Source organism: Castor canadensis, chromosome 9, assembly GCF_047511655.1.
Source record: "Castor canadensis chromosome 9, mCasCan1.hap1v2, whole genome shotgun sequence".
NCBI lineage: Eukaryota > Metazoa > Chordata > Mammalia > Rodentia > Castoridae > Castor > Castor canadensis.
The window spans coordinates 123,438,815-123,453,822 of NC_133394.1; the positions used below are offsets into that span (position 1 = coordinate 123,438,815).

The window sequence follows — 15,008 nt, forward strand, 5'->3', positions numbered from 1 at the left end:
TAGTATAGCCACCATTGTGTGGGACAGAGCTCATGAGAGCACATCAGAATCATCTGAGTGACTTTAAAATGTCACATCTGGAGTGGAGTCCAGGCATCTATGCGGTTTAGAATTCCACACATAACTCTGACGTACACCATGGTTGACAATCACTTGTCTAGGTAGTTCAGGCATTGAGAACCCATACCATTCTGGGTTCTGGCTGGGTGTGACATCCAAAGATGTCATAGCTGGTGGGTTGGGCTCACAAGAGACAGTTGTAAGATATTTAACTCATATTTCAGAATACTGGGGCCAGGAAGGGACCTAAGGAATCACCTAATACAGTCTTTACAATGACTGTCTTTTACTGTGACTATTCCTCCTCCTTTTCTTTTCTTAGGAGGTACTGTGATTAAACTGAGGGCCTTGCTTGCTAGGCAGGTGTTACTATTAAGTCACACCCCTGCCCTCTCTGCTTTTATTTTTTAGGTAGGGTCTTGCACTTTTGCCCAGTCTGGCCTAGGACCATGATTCTCCTACCTTTTCATCCCATGTAGTTGGGATTACAGATGTGTAGCACCACACGTGGCCCTATTTTTTATTCTTTATGTTACACAGATAAATTAATCTTCCCACCTCCCAAATAGTGAGTAAAATGCCAACACATTTGTAAACCTGTTGTAATATTGCTGGGAGGAAAGAAAGCAGATGACTTTGTTAATATGCTTTGCTGTGAGCAGCCAATATGGGTATTTCAATAGGATCAGAAAGAAACAGACGGTGGACTGAGTAGATGGTCTCCTTGCAGACTGTAGCTCTGCAGTGTCTCCATATATTTTGAGAGTCATGTACAGAGAAGGATGTGCAGTAACAGATTAGCTGGCAGTTTCCTCCATTCCTCTGCAAATTTGCAATGCTGCAGTCACCAGGGCTCTCCTTTCTTCCTGGGTACGCTCTGGCTTCCCCACTTCCCACTCTCCCTCTCCTCCCTTCTCCTAGCCCACCTCTACCTCTCAGGATGTAAGCAAGGAAACCTGCGTTCTTTTGGTTCTGTGTTTCAGAATCTGTGGTATTGTTACACTACATTCCACTACCCTGGGGGTAAGTCACCTCCAACACCAAGTCTACTTCATATTTATACTCAACAAATACTTAGAGCTTTTTATGTAAAGGTATAATGGCAGATAAAATGCTATACAAAAATATAACTCAGGACAATTCTGTAAGGAACCGACATTCTTTCCCCCTGTTGATTTATGCTCTGTTCATGTTTGACTTTAGCCTCCTCACCGTTCTGCTCACTGCCTTATTGTTCAGTTTCTGAGCTACAGGGAGTCTCTGTTGGATTAACTCACTCCCTCAGTCCTTCTCTGCAGCTTTGCCACTGAATTTCTGATACAGAACCAAGTAAGTAGGTCAGCTTTTGCCAAATGTATTGCCCAGCGTTTTCTTCCTATGACATTCTCACACAGTACAGCTATTCTTGTCGCTGCACAGAAACAGCTCTATGAATGACAGCTTTTCCCTAACCTCATTGCTCCAGCCACCACAAAGCAAGGACCTCTGCCCTCCCACAAAATTAACTCCTGTATCTTTTCTGAACTCAGCTTATCACACATTTATATAGATGCATAACTTCAAAGGATTTAAAAAATGTAGTGAAATTTTAATTTCAAGTAGTTCTTTAGTTAAGTTCAGGTTTTTACTATCTTAAAAAAATGGCAATAGACCTTTTCTAAGTAGGATTTATTCAGCAATCTGACACATTTTTAAACACGGTGTAGTGAGAATAACTTTTAACACCTCAAGCATGCTGTCAGTCAGAACTGCATGGTTATTGAGTCCCCTTTTGTCTTCTCAACCTGTTATTTTTTAGGCACAAATACATTATACAAGTAATATAAACTCACTAATATAAAACTTTTAAAAATACCCCAAATATAGTTTTTTAATTACCCACAAGAAATGTGATCAAATGGAATGAACTCTAGCACTAAATTTGTTCCTCAAACCTCCCTGGTTTACTGTTTAGATCCCATTATATTAGCCCAGAGGAAGTAGTTACCCAGGGGTAGGGACACACAGGGGGACAGTATGGCCTACTCACGATGCTAATGCCCTCATCAATCAAGTCTGGGTTTCTTTGATATTCACAACATGTCAAGAGTTGTTCCTGCCCAGGAGAAGACAGAAACTAAACACGGTACTTCCATGGGCCTGAGCAGTAAGGATAGAGGCTTCGATGGAAGAGTTGGCACACTCTTACAAAATCTATAGAAGTTATCGATGACCCAGAAGGATGAAAATGTCAAAAGCAGGCTTTAATTTTTAATGGCACTTGGTTTTTTGTGTGTACGAAACATAATAAAAATATCACATGGTGTGCTAGTTAGTTTTGTCATCACTGTGACTAAATACCTGACAAACAAGTTAAGGGAGGAAAGATTTATTTGGCTCACAGATTCAGAAGGTTCATTCCACATCACTTGGCTCTGTTGATTCAGGCCTGCTGTGAGGCAAAACATCATGGTGAGACAGATGCGTGGAAGAACAGGCTGCTCACCTCCTGGCACACAGGAAGCAGAGAGAGAGGAAGGGATGGCAGATAAGGTGTTAACTTTCAAAAGCATGCCCCCAGTGACTTCCTTCCTTCCTCTTAGGCCCCACCTTCCAAAATAGCACCATCAGCTGAGGACCAAGGCATCAACACATAAGCCTGTGGGGACATTTCATATTTAAAACATAACATTCTGCCCCTGGCCTCCAAAGGCTCATGACCATCTCATAATGGAAAGTGCATTTAGTTCATCTCGTAGAGTCCCCAAAGTCTTAACAGTTCCAATACTGTTTAAAAGTTTAAGTCCAGCTGGGCACCAGGTGCTCAATCTACTTGGAAGGCTGAGATCAGGAGGATCACAGTTTGAAGCCAGATTGGGAAATAGTTCATGTGAGCCCATCTTGAAAATAACCAACATAAAGCTGGTGGAGTACTCAAGTGGTAGAGCGCCTGCCTGGCAAGCATTAAGGCCCTGGGTTCAAGCCCAAGTACCACCAAAAAGAAAAAAAAAAAAAGTTTAAGTCCAAGGACTGGAAATCAGGTCCCATTTGGGGATGGAGACTAGTAGGGAGGAGGAAGGGTGAACAAAGTGGATAATGGGTGAGTATGGTCAATGTGCTTTATACACTTACAAAGTGAAACATGAACAATGAAACCCGATGCAATTGCTTTAAGTGCGGGGGAGGGGGCTGAGGGAGAATGATGGTGGGGTGGATATGATATAACAAAGGTCCATTGTAAGCACATATGGAAACGTCACAATACCCCTCAGCACACACACAACTAATAACACTAATGGTAAAAAGTTTAAGTCCAAAGTTTCCTCTGAGTCTCAAGGCAAACTCTTAGCTGTGAGTGGAATACTGAGAAACACTAAAACAATGCAAACATGGCTACCTCAGATAAAAGAGCCAGAGAAAAACAACACATATGGCTGGCTGTCCAGCCCCAATCACCTTCTGGATAATTTCCAGCACATTCCCCAATTCCCCCTCACAGTCATTTTTTCTAATGCCCATCCCCCTCCAGCCTCCCTTTTCCCACTACAGGATGCTTAAAGACCCCAACCTGTAAGACAGGCATGCTCTCACCCCTCTCAGAGTGTTACTCTGATGGCTGAGGGTCCCTCTCAGGTCTCCTCTCCCTAATAAAGACCTGCTGTTTTCAAAGGTTGTAGATTCTTTCTTGGTCTCTCTCTCTCTTGCTTCATTTTCCTTTCAGTGAGTGCTTCTAAAAAAAAAAAAGTTACATACTTCCAATATACAATGAATGGTAACTGTAAATATTCTCATTGCAAAAGGGAGGAATGGCCATTGAAAGGAGGGATAGGCTCAAAGCAAGACCAAAACCCAGCAGGGCAAACATTAAATCCTGTAACTCCACCTCTGTTTTTAGAACATGTGGTATTGTGATGTGAGTTCCATAGGCGTGGGCAGCCTGCCCCTATCGCCTTGCCTTTTGCAGCCCACAGAGCTTCTCTCTTAGACTAGCTCTGCTCATTGCCTGTGGACTTCCTCAGCAGGTATTTCACACTCCTGGCACTTCTTAACATCCTAAGATTTCTGTTGGAGTTTAGGTTTCACCCTCACAGCTTCATGTATCACCCTCTCAAGGTGGCAGGGATTCTGATCTCGTCACAAATTGCCTGACCTCCAAGACCTACCTTTGAAATCTATGTGGAAACCTCCATGACCTTGCAGCTCATACATTATTATGTAAGTCTGGCTTAGCTAGCAATAACATGCTAGACCTAAATGCTGTACTGCCTCAACATGTACAGCATGTCCATGGTTGCTTGGCCCCATGCACTTAGGCAACATCATGGTGCAGGGTACTGAGGATGAGGCTGATCACCTAATGGCAGACAGGAAGCAGAGAGGATGGAAACCAGGAACCAGGTGTAAACTTCCAAGGCACCCCTGCCCCCCAGTGATCCACTTCCTCCAGCAAAGTCATTCCTTCCAAAGTTTCCATCATCTCCCAAAATAGTGCCACAAAGCTGGGACCATGGCTTCAACACATGAGCCTGTGGGGGGACATTTCATATTCAAAACATAACACATGAAATGTATAATCCAGTCAATAAAATTATTTTATTGAATATATTTTAAGAGTTAAAATACCAATAATTCCAAATAGTATACAGAATTTTTGAAGCATTCTGACTTTTAGAAAACATTTGTGGAATGTCAAGTTCCAGGCTTTGGGGAGGAACTCTAATCAAACTTCTCTATGTCATTGTTTCTCATTCTTCTCTTAGACTGGCAACAAGATCTAAACAATCTGTCAGATTTTAAAAATTCACTTACTTGAAAAATAAGTCCTCTTTGGGATGCATATAAATCCAGAGTTTCAATCCTAGTGATGTGTGTAGGATGCTTATTGTTGTGACATTTAAAAAATTACAATGTACTTAATAAAGCTTTTTAAAAATTATGGTACCATGTAAGTAACCATCACCATGTTGCAAAACCATCACCAGCAACTAGTTCCAGAACATTTTTATCACCCCAAAAGGAAACTCCTTACTCTTTAAGTAGTTACTTCCCATTGCCCTACCTCTCATCTTGGATAACCACTACTCTGCTTTCTGTATGGATTTGCCTATTTTGTATATTTCATATAAAAGGAATCAACAATGCATAGCATTTTATGTCCGACTTTTTTCACTTAGCAAAATGTGTTCAAGGTTCATCCATGTTGTAGCATGTATCATTATTTCATTTCACTTTAAGGCTGAATGAATTCCGTTGGGTATATACAAGATGTTTATCCACCCATTCATCAGCTGGTGGACATTTGGGTTGTTTCTTTTGATTGTTGTGTCTAGTGCTACTATGAATATTTGTGTGCAAGTTTTACTTTGAATTCCTGTTTTCAGTTGTTTTTGGTATATAGCCAGGAGTGGAACTGCTGGGTCGTATGTAATTCTGTTTAACTTAGTCACTGCCAAACTGCTTCACAGCAGCTGTACCATTTGACATTCCCACCAGCAATAAAGTTCCAAGTTTTCTACATCCCTTCCAACACTGATTTTCTTTTAAAATAACAGCCATCTAGTAGTAGGTGTGAGGCTGTATCTCATTGTAGTGTTGATTTGCATAATGACTAATGTTGGCTATCTTATACCCTCACTTGAGAAATGTCTAGTCTTTTGCCCATTTTAAAATTGGATTGTTTTGTCTTTTTTGCTGTTGAATGTAGGAGTTCCTTTTATATTCTGGATACTAGTCCACATATAATTTGTTAATATTATTTCCCATTCTTTTCACTTTCTTGGTAGTATCCTTTGATACACAAAAGAGTTTAATTGTGATGAAGTCTCACTCATTTTTTTCTTTTGTTGCTTATGATTTTGGTGTCATATCGAAGAAACCACTGCTAAACCCAAGGTTATAAAGATTTATGCCTATGTTTTCTTCTCAGTTTTTATGGTTTTAGCTTTTGGATGTAGGTCTTTGATATATTTTAAATTAATCTTTGTACATGGTATGATGTAAGGGTCCAACTCCATTATTTGCATGTGAATATCTAATGGCCTGAGCACCATTTATTGAAAAGACTCTTCTTTCTCCATTAAATGATCTTGGCACTCCTGCTGAAAATCAGTTGACTATAGTGTATTGACTAAAGTTTACTTCTGGACCCTTTTACATACTATTGGTTGCTATGCTTATTTTTATATTAGTTCCACAGTTTTGATTAATGAAACTTTGTAGAAAATTTTGAGACTAGAAAATGTTTGAGTCCTTCAAACATTGCTCCTTTTGTTCAAGACAACAGTCTTGAACCATTGTCCTTTGGGTGCCTTGTGATGACACGAATTTTAGGATGAACTTTCCCAATTCTGCAAAGAGGTCATTGGGATCTTGATAGGGATTGCACTGAATCTTTAGAAATTTTGGGAATAGTGCCATCTTAACAGTGTTAAGTCTTTCAACTGGTGAACACAAGATGTCTTTCACTTATTTAGGTCTTCTTTAATTTCTTTCAGCAATGTTTTGTACTTTTCAGTGTACAAGTCTTACACCTCCTTGGTTAAATTTATTCCTAAGTTTTGTTCAAGTTTAATTATTACAAATGAAATTGTTTTCTTAATATCCTTCTTGGATTTTTGTATAGAAGTATACAACTTTTGTGTGGCCCTTTATCTTGTGACATTACTGGATTTTTAAGTTGGCTGAATCTTTTTGTAAATTTTTAATATATAGAATTATATTATTTACTAATACAGCTTACTTCTTTCTAATTAGAATTCTTTTTTCTTTTGCCCTAATTTCTCTGGCTAGAACTTTGTGTGTGTGTGTGTGTGTGTGATTGAACTCAGGACTTCACAATTGCTAGGCAAGCTCTGTACCTCTTGAGCCACACCTCCAGCCCTCTGGCTAGAACTTTGAGCTCAATATTTAATATCACAAGAGAAAGAAGACATTTCCCCGATCTTAGGGGTAAAATGTTCAATCTTTCACCACTGAGTATGTTGTTAGCAGTGGGTTTTCATGATTATTTTTTAATGTTAGGTTAAGGAATTTCCCTTCTCTTCTTAGTTTGCTGAGTGTTTTTACCATGAAAGAGTGCTGGATTTAGTCAAATGCTTTAAAAAATCAATTAAAACATTTTCCCCTTTCATTCTGTTAATGTGGAGTATGACATTAATTTTTGTATGTTGAACTATCCTTGTATTCCTGTGATAAATCTCACATGGTCATGTTGCATAATCCTTTTAAAATGCTATTAGATTTGGCCTGCTAGTATTTTGTTGACATTTTCACTTCTATATCTATAAGGGATATTATTTGCTTTCTTGTGATGATCTTTTGGGCTTTGGTATCAAGGTAATGCTGGCCCTGTAGGAGTTACAAAGTGTTCCCTCTTCCATTCTTGGAAGGGTTTGAGGATTGGTGCTACTTATTTGTGTTTGGTAGAGTTCACCAGTGAACCCATGTAGTGCTGGACTTAGAGTTTTTTATTAGTGACTTGTTTTCTTTGTTACTGGTCTGTTCAGATTTTTTTTTTTAATTTTTTCTTGAGACAGTTTTAATCATTTGTATGTTGCTAGGAATTTGGTCATTTCATCTATGCAATCTAATTTGTTGACAATAATACTTATTTTTGATGAATAAATTTGTTTATGGTTACTAAAGATATTCAATTTATCTAATATTTATAAAACTTGAAATGTATATCATGTTTCATTGCTTTTACATTTGTAAAGCAAAATGTGCACAAAATTCTGTAAGAGATTGAAACAAAATTTTTCCCAAATACTAAGGAACTGAAATTTTCCAATGGGTGTGGCTGGTATAAATTTTATTACTCAAGGGCATAAACCCTCTTAACTTTCCTTTTACTACAACAAATGATCTCTCACAAGAAATGAGATCTCTGCTTTTCTATCTACAGGTGGGAATGTTAAGAGTAAAGCCTCCTTAGTTAAACCACCTGTGTTTGAACCCCTGCTCTGCCATTAATTTGCTACATATAATCTTAGGGCTAACCTCTCTGTGCTCCAAAATCCTTAACTATAATAAAGGAATAATGAAATAATTTACCTCATAAGGTCATTGTGAAGATTAAGTGCATTAATGCATGCAAAATATCTTTGTTCCTGTTCATAAGCACCGAACCATTATTAGCAAATATTTTTCATAAGGTAGGGTTAAAATAAATAGCATCTAGACATCTCAACGGACAGGCTAATAGTGAAAGTGAAGGCAGCAATGTGGATTCAAGGAAGAGCTATATATTTTCCCAGATTTATAAGACCCTAGACTAAAAGAGATATGAAGGTTTTGGCACATGCCCTGTCACTTGGGAAGAAAAGGACCTTTTTAATAGACTTGAGGAGCACAAGTGGTATTGCCTCAGGACTGTACTTTATCACAGTAGAAAACTGCACAAAGGACAGCAAGTCTGTGGAGACAAGAGCCAGGCCTTTACTTTCACATGCATCTGGTCTCCACTGCAGGCCACGGGGCAATAGTGTATAATGATCACTCCCAGGAATGATCACAAGGTTTTGGCTTCCTCAAGGAGATGACAATTTACTGAGGATTCTGTTACTAAAATTTTTATTTTGTTTCTTATACTTATTCTTCCTCTTACCTCACTTCCCCTAAATACATAAACATACTCCATAGCCTGATCTTTCCTTGTGAGGAAAATAATTTGAGTTTATATCTATAATAAATATATGAAATGTTAAATTAATGCATGATATGACATTATACCATTATTTCCTTAGTGCACACTAGTAAAACCACTATAGGATTTGATATGGGAAAAGAAATACTTTCTTTTTCAAGGTAGAAACATTTCATGTGCATTTAAAATCTATTCATTTTTAAAAAGGAGTGATTCTGTTTCAATTTTTAAAGAAAGCAACTAAAATAAAGGCTACACTGACATAATACATTAACCACAACATTGTATTTTGAAAGATGGGTATTTAGTGCATACTTATTTTATATTAAGATATAAGTTAATGACTTACATCTGATAGGAAATTTCACAAAATGTTACCCCCACTGCATTTTTGCAAACAATAACTGAGAGTATTACCATTCACATAGGTAATAAGAGTTTACGAATGTACAAAACTTTGAGTAACAAACACTTTAAGCATATTTTTCAAACATTCAGTTAGTCCATTCCCCCAAAACCATTTGATTACAAAGAAGCAGAATGGATTCTAACTGGCAAAACCATAAGAAAACAGGCAGGGGAGCCAACACAGACTTGAGAACAGAAGAATACCCAAACAATTTAGCCAATGTCAAAAGACAAAATCAAACCATCTTTTGTAACACAAAAGAAAACAAATCCACATAATTAAATACTAGTTAGGTGAAAAAACATTTTAGGGTATATAATACTTATTTTCTCTACATTAATTTGCATATCTTAAACTTCATGTAAAACACCCTGTTTTAATTTCAATCAAAGAGTATCATACATGTAGTTCTTGGTGAATCTAGATGTAATGGAATGAGTAAGGAGGACCCAAAGATCATATCGTCTTTATTTAGTCTTTGTTGTTTTAATGCTTAGTGTTTTTCTTTATTCATTGGTATGAGCCAATTTTAGAAATGAAATCCACAATCAAAGCATATATAATGTAGTTGTTTTTGAAAAAATTATACAGTATAGCCTTTAGTATTCATTCAAATAGTGGTTATAATTAAACAAATAAAAGTTATTGCAGCTCATGTATGATAAACTTACAAAATAATGTTTTAGAGGTTTCATCTGTTATGTTTGGACTGTAATAAAATAAATCTGGACAATGTGAGTAAAAGGAGCTTGACTATGAATAAATTGTTAGCTAGCACTGGATCACTGGAGCAGTGCATTTGTCCTTGTATTTTATATCAGGAACGTATGTTCGTAATCTACCATCTGTGGTTTCGATACTGAGAAATCCTGGTGGAGCCACTTCTCCTTGCTTTAACATCTTCACTTTGAGATGAGGCACTTTGTGCCCAGGAATGAGGCATTGCACATTTACTAAAAATGTATTCATTGATAGTAGAGTAACTGTACTAAGTTAATAAAGGAAGAGGTTATCTTCATTTAGAAAACAAAGCACTAAATCATAATTTTACAGTCACAACACAAGCTCCAGCTCTTCCTAGGCAGAGTGGAGCGACCTAAAAAAGAAACAAAGAGACAGGTGTTGGAACTGGATGAAAAAATGTGGAGAATGCTATCCTGGTTGGTAAAATAATGAGATAGTCTGCGTTTGCTGACAAAGACCTCCTGCCCGACCCCTATAGTTCCAGTCTTGCTGCTGGCCTGGTCCTTCCCACAACCCTCTCCCGATGCCAGAATTTCAGACTAATTTTTTGGGTATATCACATGATCATTTGTTTCTCTTTAAAAGCGATTTTTTTTTTAATTGTCCTCTCATGCCTTTAAAAGCCAGTCCTATTCACAGGATCACTTCTCCTAAACTGAGAGGGAAATTGCTGTGTGTCCTGCTGGACTTCCCTGTTAGAGCTGAGCATAGGGGAGTAGACAGAGTACAGGCCAGGTGAATAAAGGTGATATTTTACACAGCTAAAAGATTACTCTATATGAAACACAAATACCAAAATGGCATGCAATATGAATACTAAAACATGCTGACCACTTAGAGAAACTGACAAAGAACTTACCAGGTGCCATCTATAGAGGTCCCTCAACAGCCACACCATCTCAGAAGTCCACAAGATACACTGCATGCCTGGGGATCTGCTTGTTCCAGAGGAACGAGTAACCTTACATCTACTGGCTGCCTTCTATGTGCATGGTCAAAACTCTAAACCCAGTGTATTACTTGTTAGAAGAGTAAGTAATATGAGCCACCCAACTCCCTAGAGTGAAAACAAATCTGGTGAATGAGCGCTATGACAGTGAAAGGGATGGTGGTGTTATGTGGAAGATTATAATCTTCACTTATGGATAAGGAACAATTCCTAAATATTTTACTATTGCCTTAAAAAAAAAACAACAAAACCTAAACACCAGGAAATTCATAGTTGAAATAAAAGTGTGGACAAGAATGGTTTCCAAAGAATACTCTGAATACAGTAAGAACCTATGCACTTGACTCAGGAAAGTTACAATGTTACCATTTGGGGGTGGGGGTGACTAGTATGAAATACTAAGAAAGTTGGCTTGCACTTAGGAATGTTAAGGTACACAAGACAGTGTTTTGCTTTTTTCTTTTTTGCTAAATCAAATCTGCAATACTAAAATGACTTCCTAATCAGTTTGACCACCCCCATGAATAGATTTTAAGAATAGACCAGACTTCAATTCTAAGAATTCTGTTTTTCTCCAGCTGAATCTGTTGTTTTGATCACTACTGTATCTCCTTAAGTAACCAAGTAACCTATTTTAAAGCCTTATCTATTTATAATACTACAGAATAACCTCTAAATCATTTTAATCAAACAGTCAGTTTGTAATTAGCAGCTTTCCTCAAAACACCCAAAACACTAAGTCTCTAAAGTGTGAATAGATGGTACTGTCATAACAACCAGCTAGGAAGTTTAGCTAAGAGAATTTGTTAAACACAATGCAGTCACCTCCAGCTTTGGGTCAAGGCTGATTGGTAGTGGGTGGCTGGTGGCTTAAGACTTTGCAATCTCATTTATTAGGATACTGAGAGGAAAGCATGTATTTTTCAGGTACTGTGGGTATAAGTTCTCCTAGCTATACCCCCAGTCCAAGAGGTTCTTCTTTATCAACAGAACTGTTTCACAAGAAGCAAGTCAGTGTGAGAGCGAAAATGAAAAGCCATACCTGGGTCCATTCATTTGTCTGGGGATCATAAGCTTCCACGGTGCTAAGGTAAGTCTGCCCGTCATACCCCCCAACGGCATACAGCTTGTCACCAAGTAAACAGACCCCCACCGCGTCTCTGCTGATGCTCATGGAGGCCACTGCAGTCCACATGTCTGTTTTGGGATCATATCTGAAAGAGAAATAGAGCCACTGTTCTCAAAATACTTTATGTGAAAACAGTTTTGTTCAATTTATTTTCTTCTGTCTTATTATATGCTATGTAAATAAGATATATTTGAACACATTTTAGAGAAAAAAATTAGTATTTTCCTAAGTTTTAACTTAGAGCACTATAGATTCATTTAGCAGATATATAACACTTAAAAGGAGATGATATAAATACAATACTGAAAACTGCCTTAAAGCTTCAGTGTGCCTGTTGAAAATGTGTGCAAATCAATATGTTAAACTCTATCCAGATGACTTATGCCCTCAATCATTGTAGCCGTTCATGTGGTACCTTAATTAGAACTGCCCAAAGATGTCTACGAGCAGACACTTCATGAAAAGATGACCTTCTGACATTCCATACTAATAAAAGGGGAAATAGGCCAAAAGGAAATAATAATCATCAATCTGTATGCACCCAATTTCATCAAACATACCCTGAAAGACCTAAAAGCATATATAAACGCCAACACACTGGTTGTGGGAGACTTTAAAACCCCATTATCATCAATAGATAGGTCATCCAAACAAAAAATCAATAAAGAAATCCAAGATCTAAAATATGCAATAGATCAAATGGACCTAGTAGAGGTCTACAGAACATTTCATCCAACTTCTACACAATATACATTCTTCTCAGCAGCCCATGGAACCTTCTCCAAAATAGATCATATCCTAGGGCACAAAGCAAGCCTCAGCAAATACAAGAAAACAGAAATAATACCGTGCATACTATATGATCATAATGCAGTAAAAGTAGAACTCAACAACAAAAGTAAAGACAAAAAACATGCAAACAGCTGGAAACTAAATAACTCATTACTTAATGAAGAATGGATCATCAATGCAATAAAAGAGGAAATTAAAAAGTTCCTGGAAGTCAATGAAAATGAAAACACAACCTACCGGAACCTATGGGACACAGCTAAGGCAGTCCTGAGAGGAAAGTTTATAGCCATGAGTGCATATATTAAAAAGACTGAAAGATCCCAAATCAATGACCTAATGATACATTACAAACTCCTAGAAAAACAAGAACAAGCAAACCCCAAAACAAATAGAAGGAGAGAAATAATAAAAATAAGAGCTGAAATCAACAAAATAGAAACCAAAAAAACCATACAAAGAATGAATGAAACAAAAAGTTAGTTCTTTGAAAAAATAAACAAGATCGATAGACCCCTGGCAAACCTAACTAAAATGAGGAGAGAAAAAACCCAAATTAGTAGAATTAGGAATGCAAAAGGGGAGATAACAACAAACACCAGGAAATCATCAGAGACTACTTTGAGAACCTATATTCAAATAAATTTGAAAATCTAAAAGAAATGGACAGATTTCTAGATACATATGATCATCCAAAACTGAACCAAGAGGAAATTAATCATCTGAATAGACCTATAACACAAAATGAAATTGAAGCAGCAATCAAGAGTCTCCCCAAAAAGAAAAGTCCAGATTGAAGCAGCAATCAAGAGTCTCCCCAAAAAGAAAAGTCCAGGACCTGATGGATTCTCTGCTGAATTCTATCAGACCTTTAAAGAAGAACTGATACCAACCCTCCTTAAACTGTTCCACGAAATAGAAAGGGAAGGAAAACTGCCAAACACATTTTATGATCCCAGTATTACACTTATCCCAAAACCAGGCAAAGACACCTCCAAAAAGGAGAACTATAGGCCAATCTCCTTAATGAACATTGATGCAAAAATCCTCAACAAAATAATGGCAAACCGAATTCAGCAACACATCAAAAAGATTATTCACCACGACCAAGTAGGCTTCATCCCAGGGATGCAGGGGTGGTTCAACATACGAAAATCAATAAACGTAATAAACCACATTAACAGAAGCAAAGACAAAAACCACTTGATCATCTCAATAGATGCAGGAAAAGCCTTTGATAAGATCCAACATCATTTCATGATAAAAGCTCTAAGAAAACTAGGAATAGAAGGAAAGTTCCTCAACATTATAAAAGCTATATATGACAAACCTACAGCCAGCATTATACTTAACGGAGAAAAACTGAAACCATTCCCTCTAAAATCGGGAACCAGACAAGGATGCCCACTATCTCCACTCCTATTCAACATAGTATTGGAATTCCTAGCCAGAGCGATTAGGCAAGAAGAAGGAATAAAAGGAATACAAATAGGTAAAGAAACTGTCAAAATATCCCTATTTGCAGATGACATGATCCTATACCTTAAAGACCCAAAAAACTCTACTCAGAAGCTTCTAGACATCATCAATAGCTATAGCAAGGTAGCAGGATATAAAATCAACAAAGAAAAATCATTAGCATTTCTATACACTAACAATGAGCAAACGGAAAAAGAATGTATGAAAACAATTCCATTTACAATAGCCTCAAAAAAAATCAAATACCTAGGTGTAAACCTAACAAAAGATGTGAAAGACCTCTACAAGGAAAACTATACACTTCTGAAGAAAGAGATTGAGGAAGACTATAGAAAGTGGAGAGATCTCCCATGCTCATGGATTGGTAGAATTAACATAGTAAAAATGTCAATACTCCCAAAAGTAATCTACATGTTTAATGCAATTCCCATCAAAATTCCAATGACATTCATTAAAGATGACCTTCTGTGTTTGCCTTTTCACTGGATATGGTATTGCAATGAGCTCATAAATTATGAGCAAAGTATACAAAGATTCCCCTTTTCCATTCCTGGACTATACCATGCAACAAGCATAGTCTGAACTGTTTTCTCGCCAATACAGATGAAACTCAGGTGTAACTTGACTGCTTTCTTGAAAATCAACCAAGTCTACCACAGAGAATGCTCGTTATCAACAAACCTTTCCCCACTTCTTCTAGTCACTTACAACTTACTTAATGGCATTAACCTTAAGAAATCTGATCATGTCCCCCAGAGGGACACTGGCACTCATTAACTCCCTACTCCTTTTTAAAATACAAAACCCTTAATATAATGTCATGAGA

The 15,008-nt window shown here is 37.4% G+C and overlaps 1 protein-coding gene and 1 non-coding gene across 10 annotated transcripts in view; both read right to left on the minus strand.

The window, feature by feature from the left end:
• Klhl5 (kelch like family member 5) overlaps nucleotides 1-15,008 on the minus strand; it is a 200,906-nt gene that overhangs the window by 116,149 nt on the left and 69,749 nt on the right. For 7 of the 9 annotated variants that reach the window (XR_012435829.1, XM_074042438.1, XM_074042439.1 and 4 more), the window contains one exon: nucleotides 11,828-11,999. Coding sequence is in view for 8 of the 9 variants with exons in the window: in XM_074042438.1 (XP_073898539.1) it covers nucleotides 11,828-11,999 (172 nt within the window). In the remaining variant the exon portion in view is untranslated. Of the gene's footprint in view, nucleotides 1-4,608; nucleotides 10,189-11,827; nucleotides 12,000-15,008 lie in introns of those variants that run through there. The other 2 variants (XM_074042444.1, XM_074042445.1) reach the window with 1 other exon arrangement.
• LOC141411283 (small Cajal body-specific RNA 11) lies at nucleotides 10,436-10,576 on the minus strand. Its single transcript, XR_012436074.1, has one exon.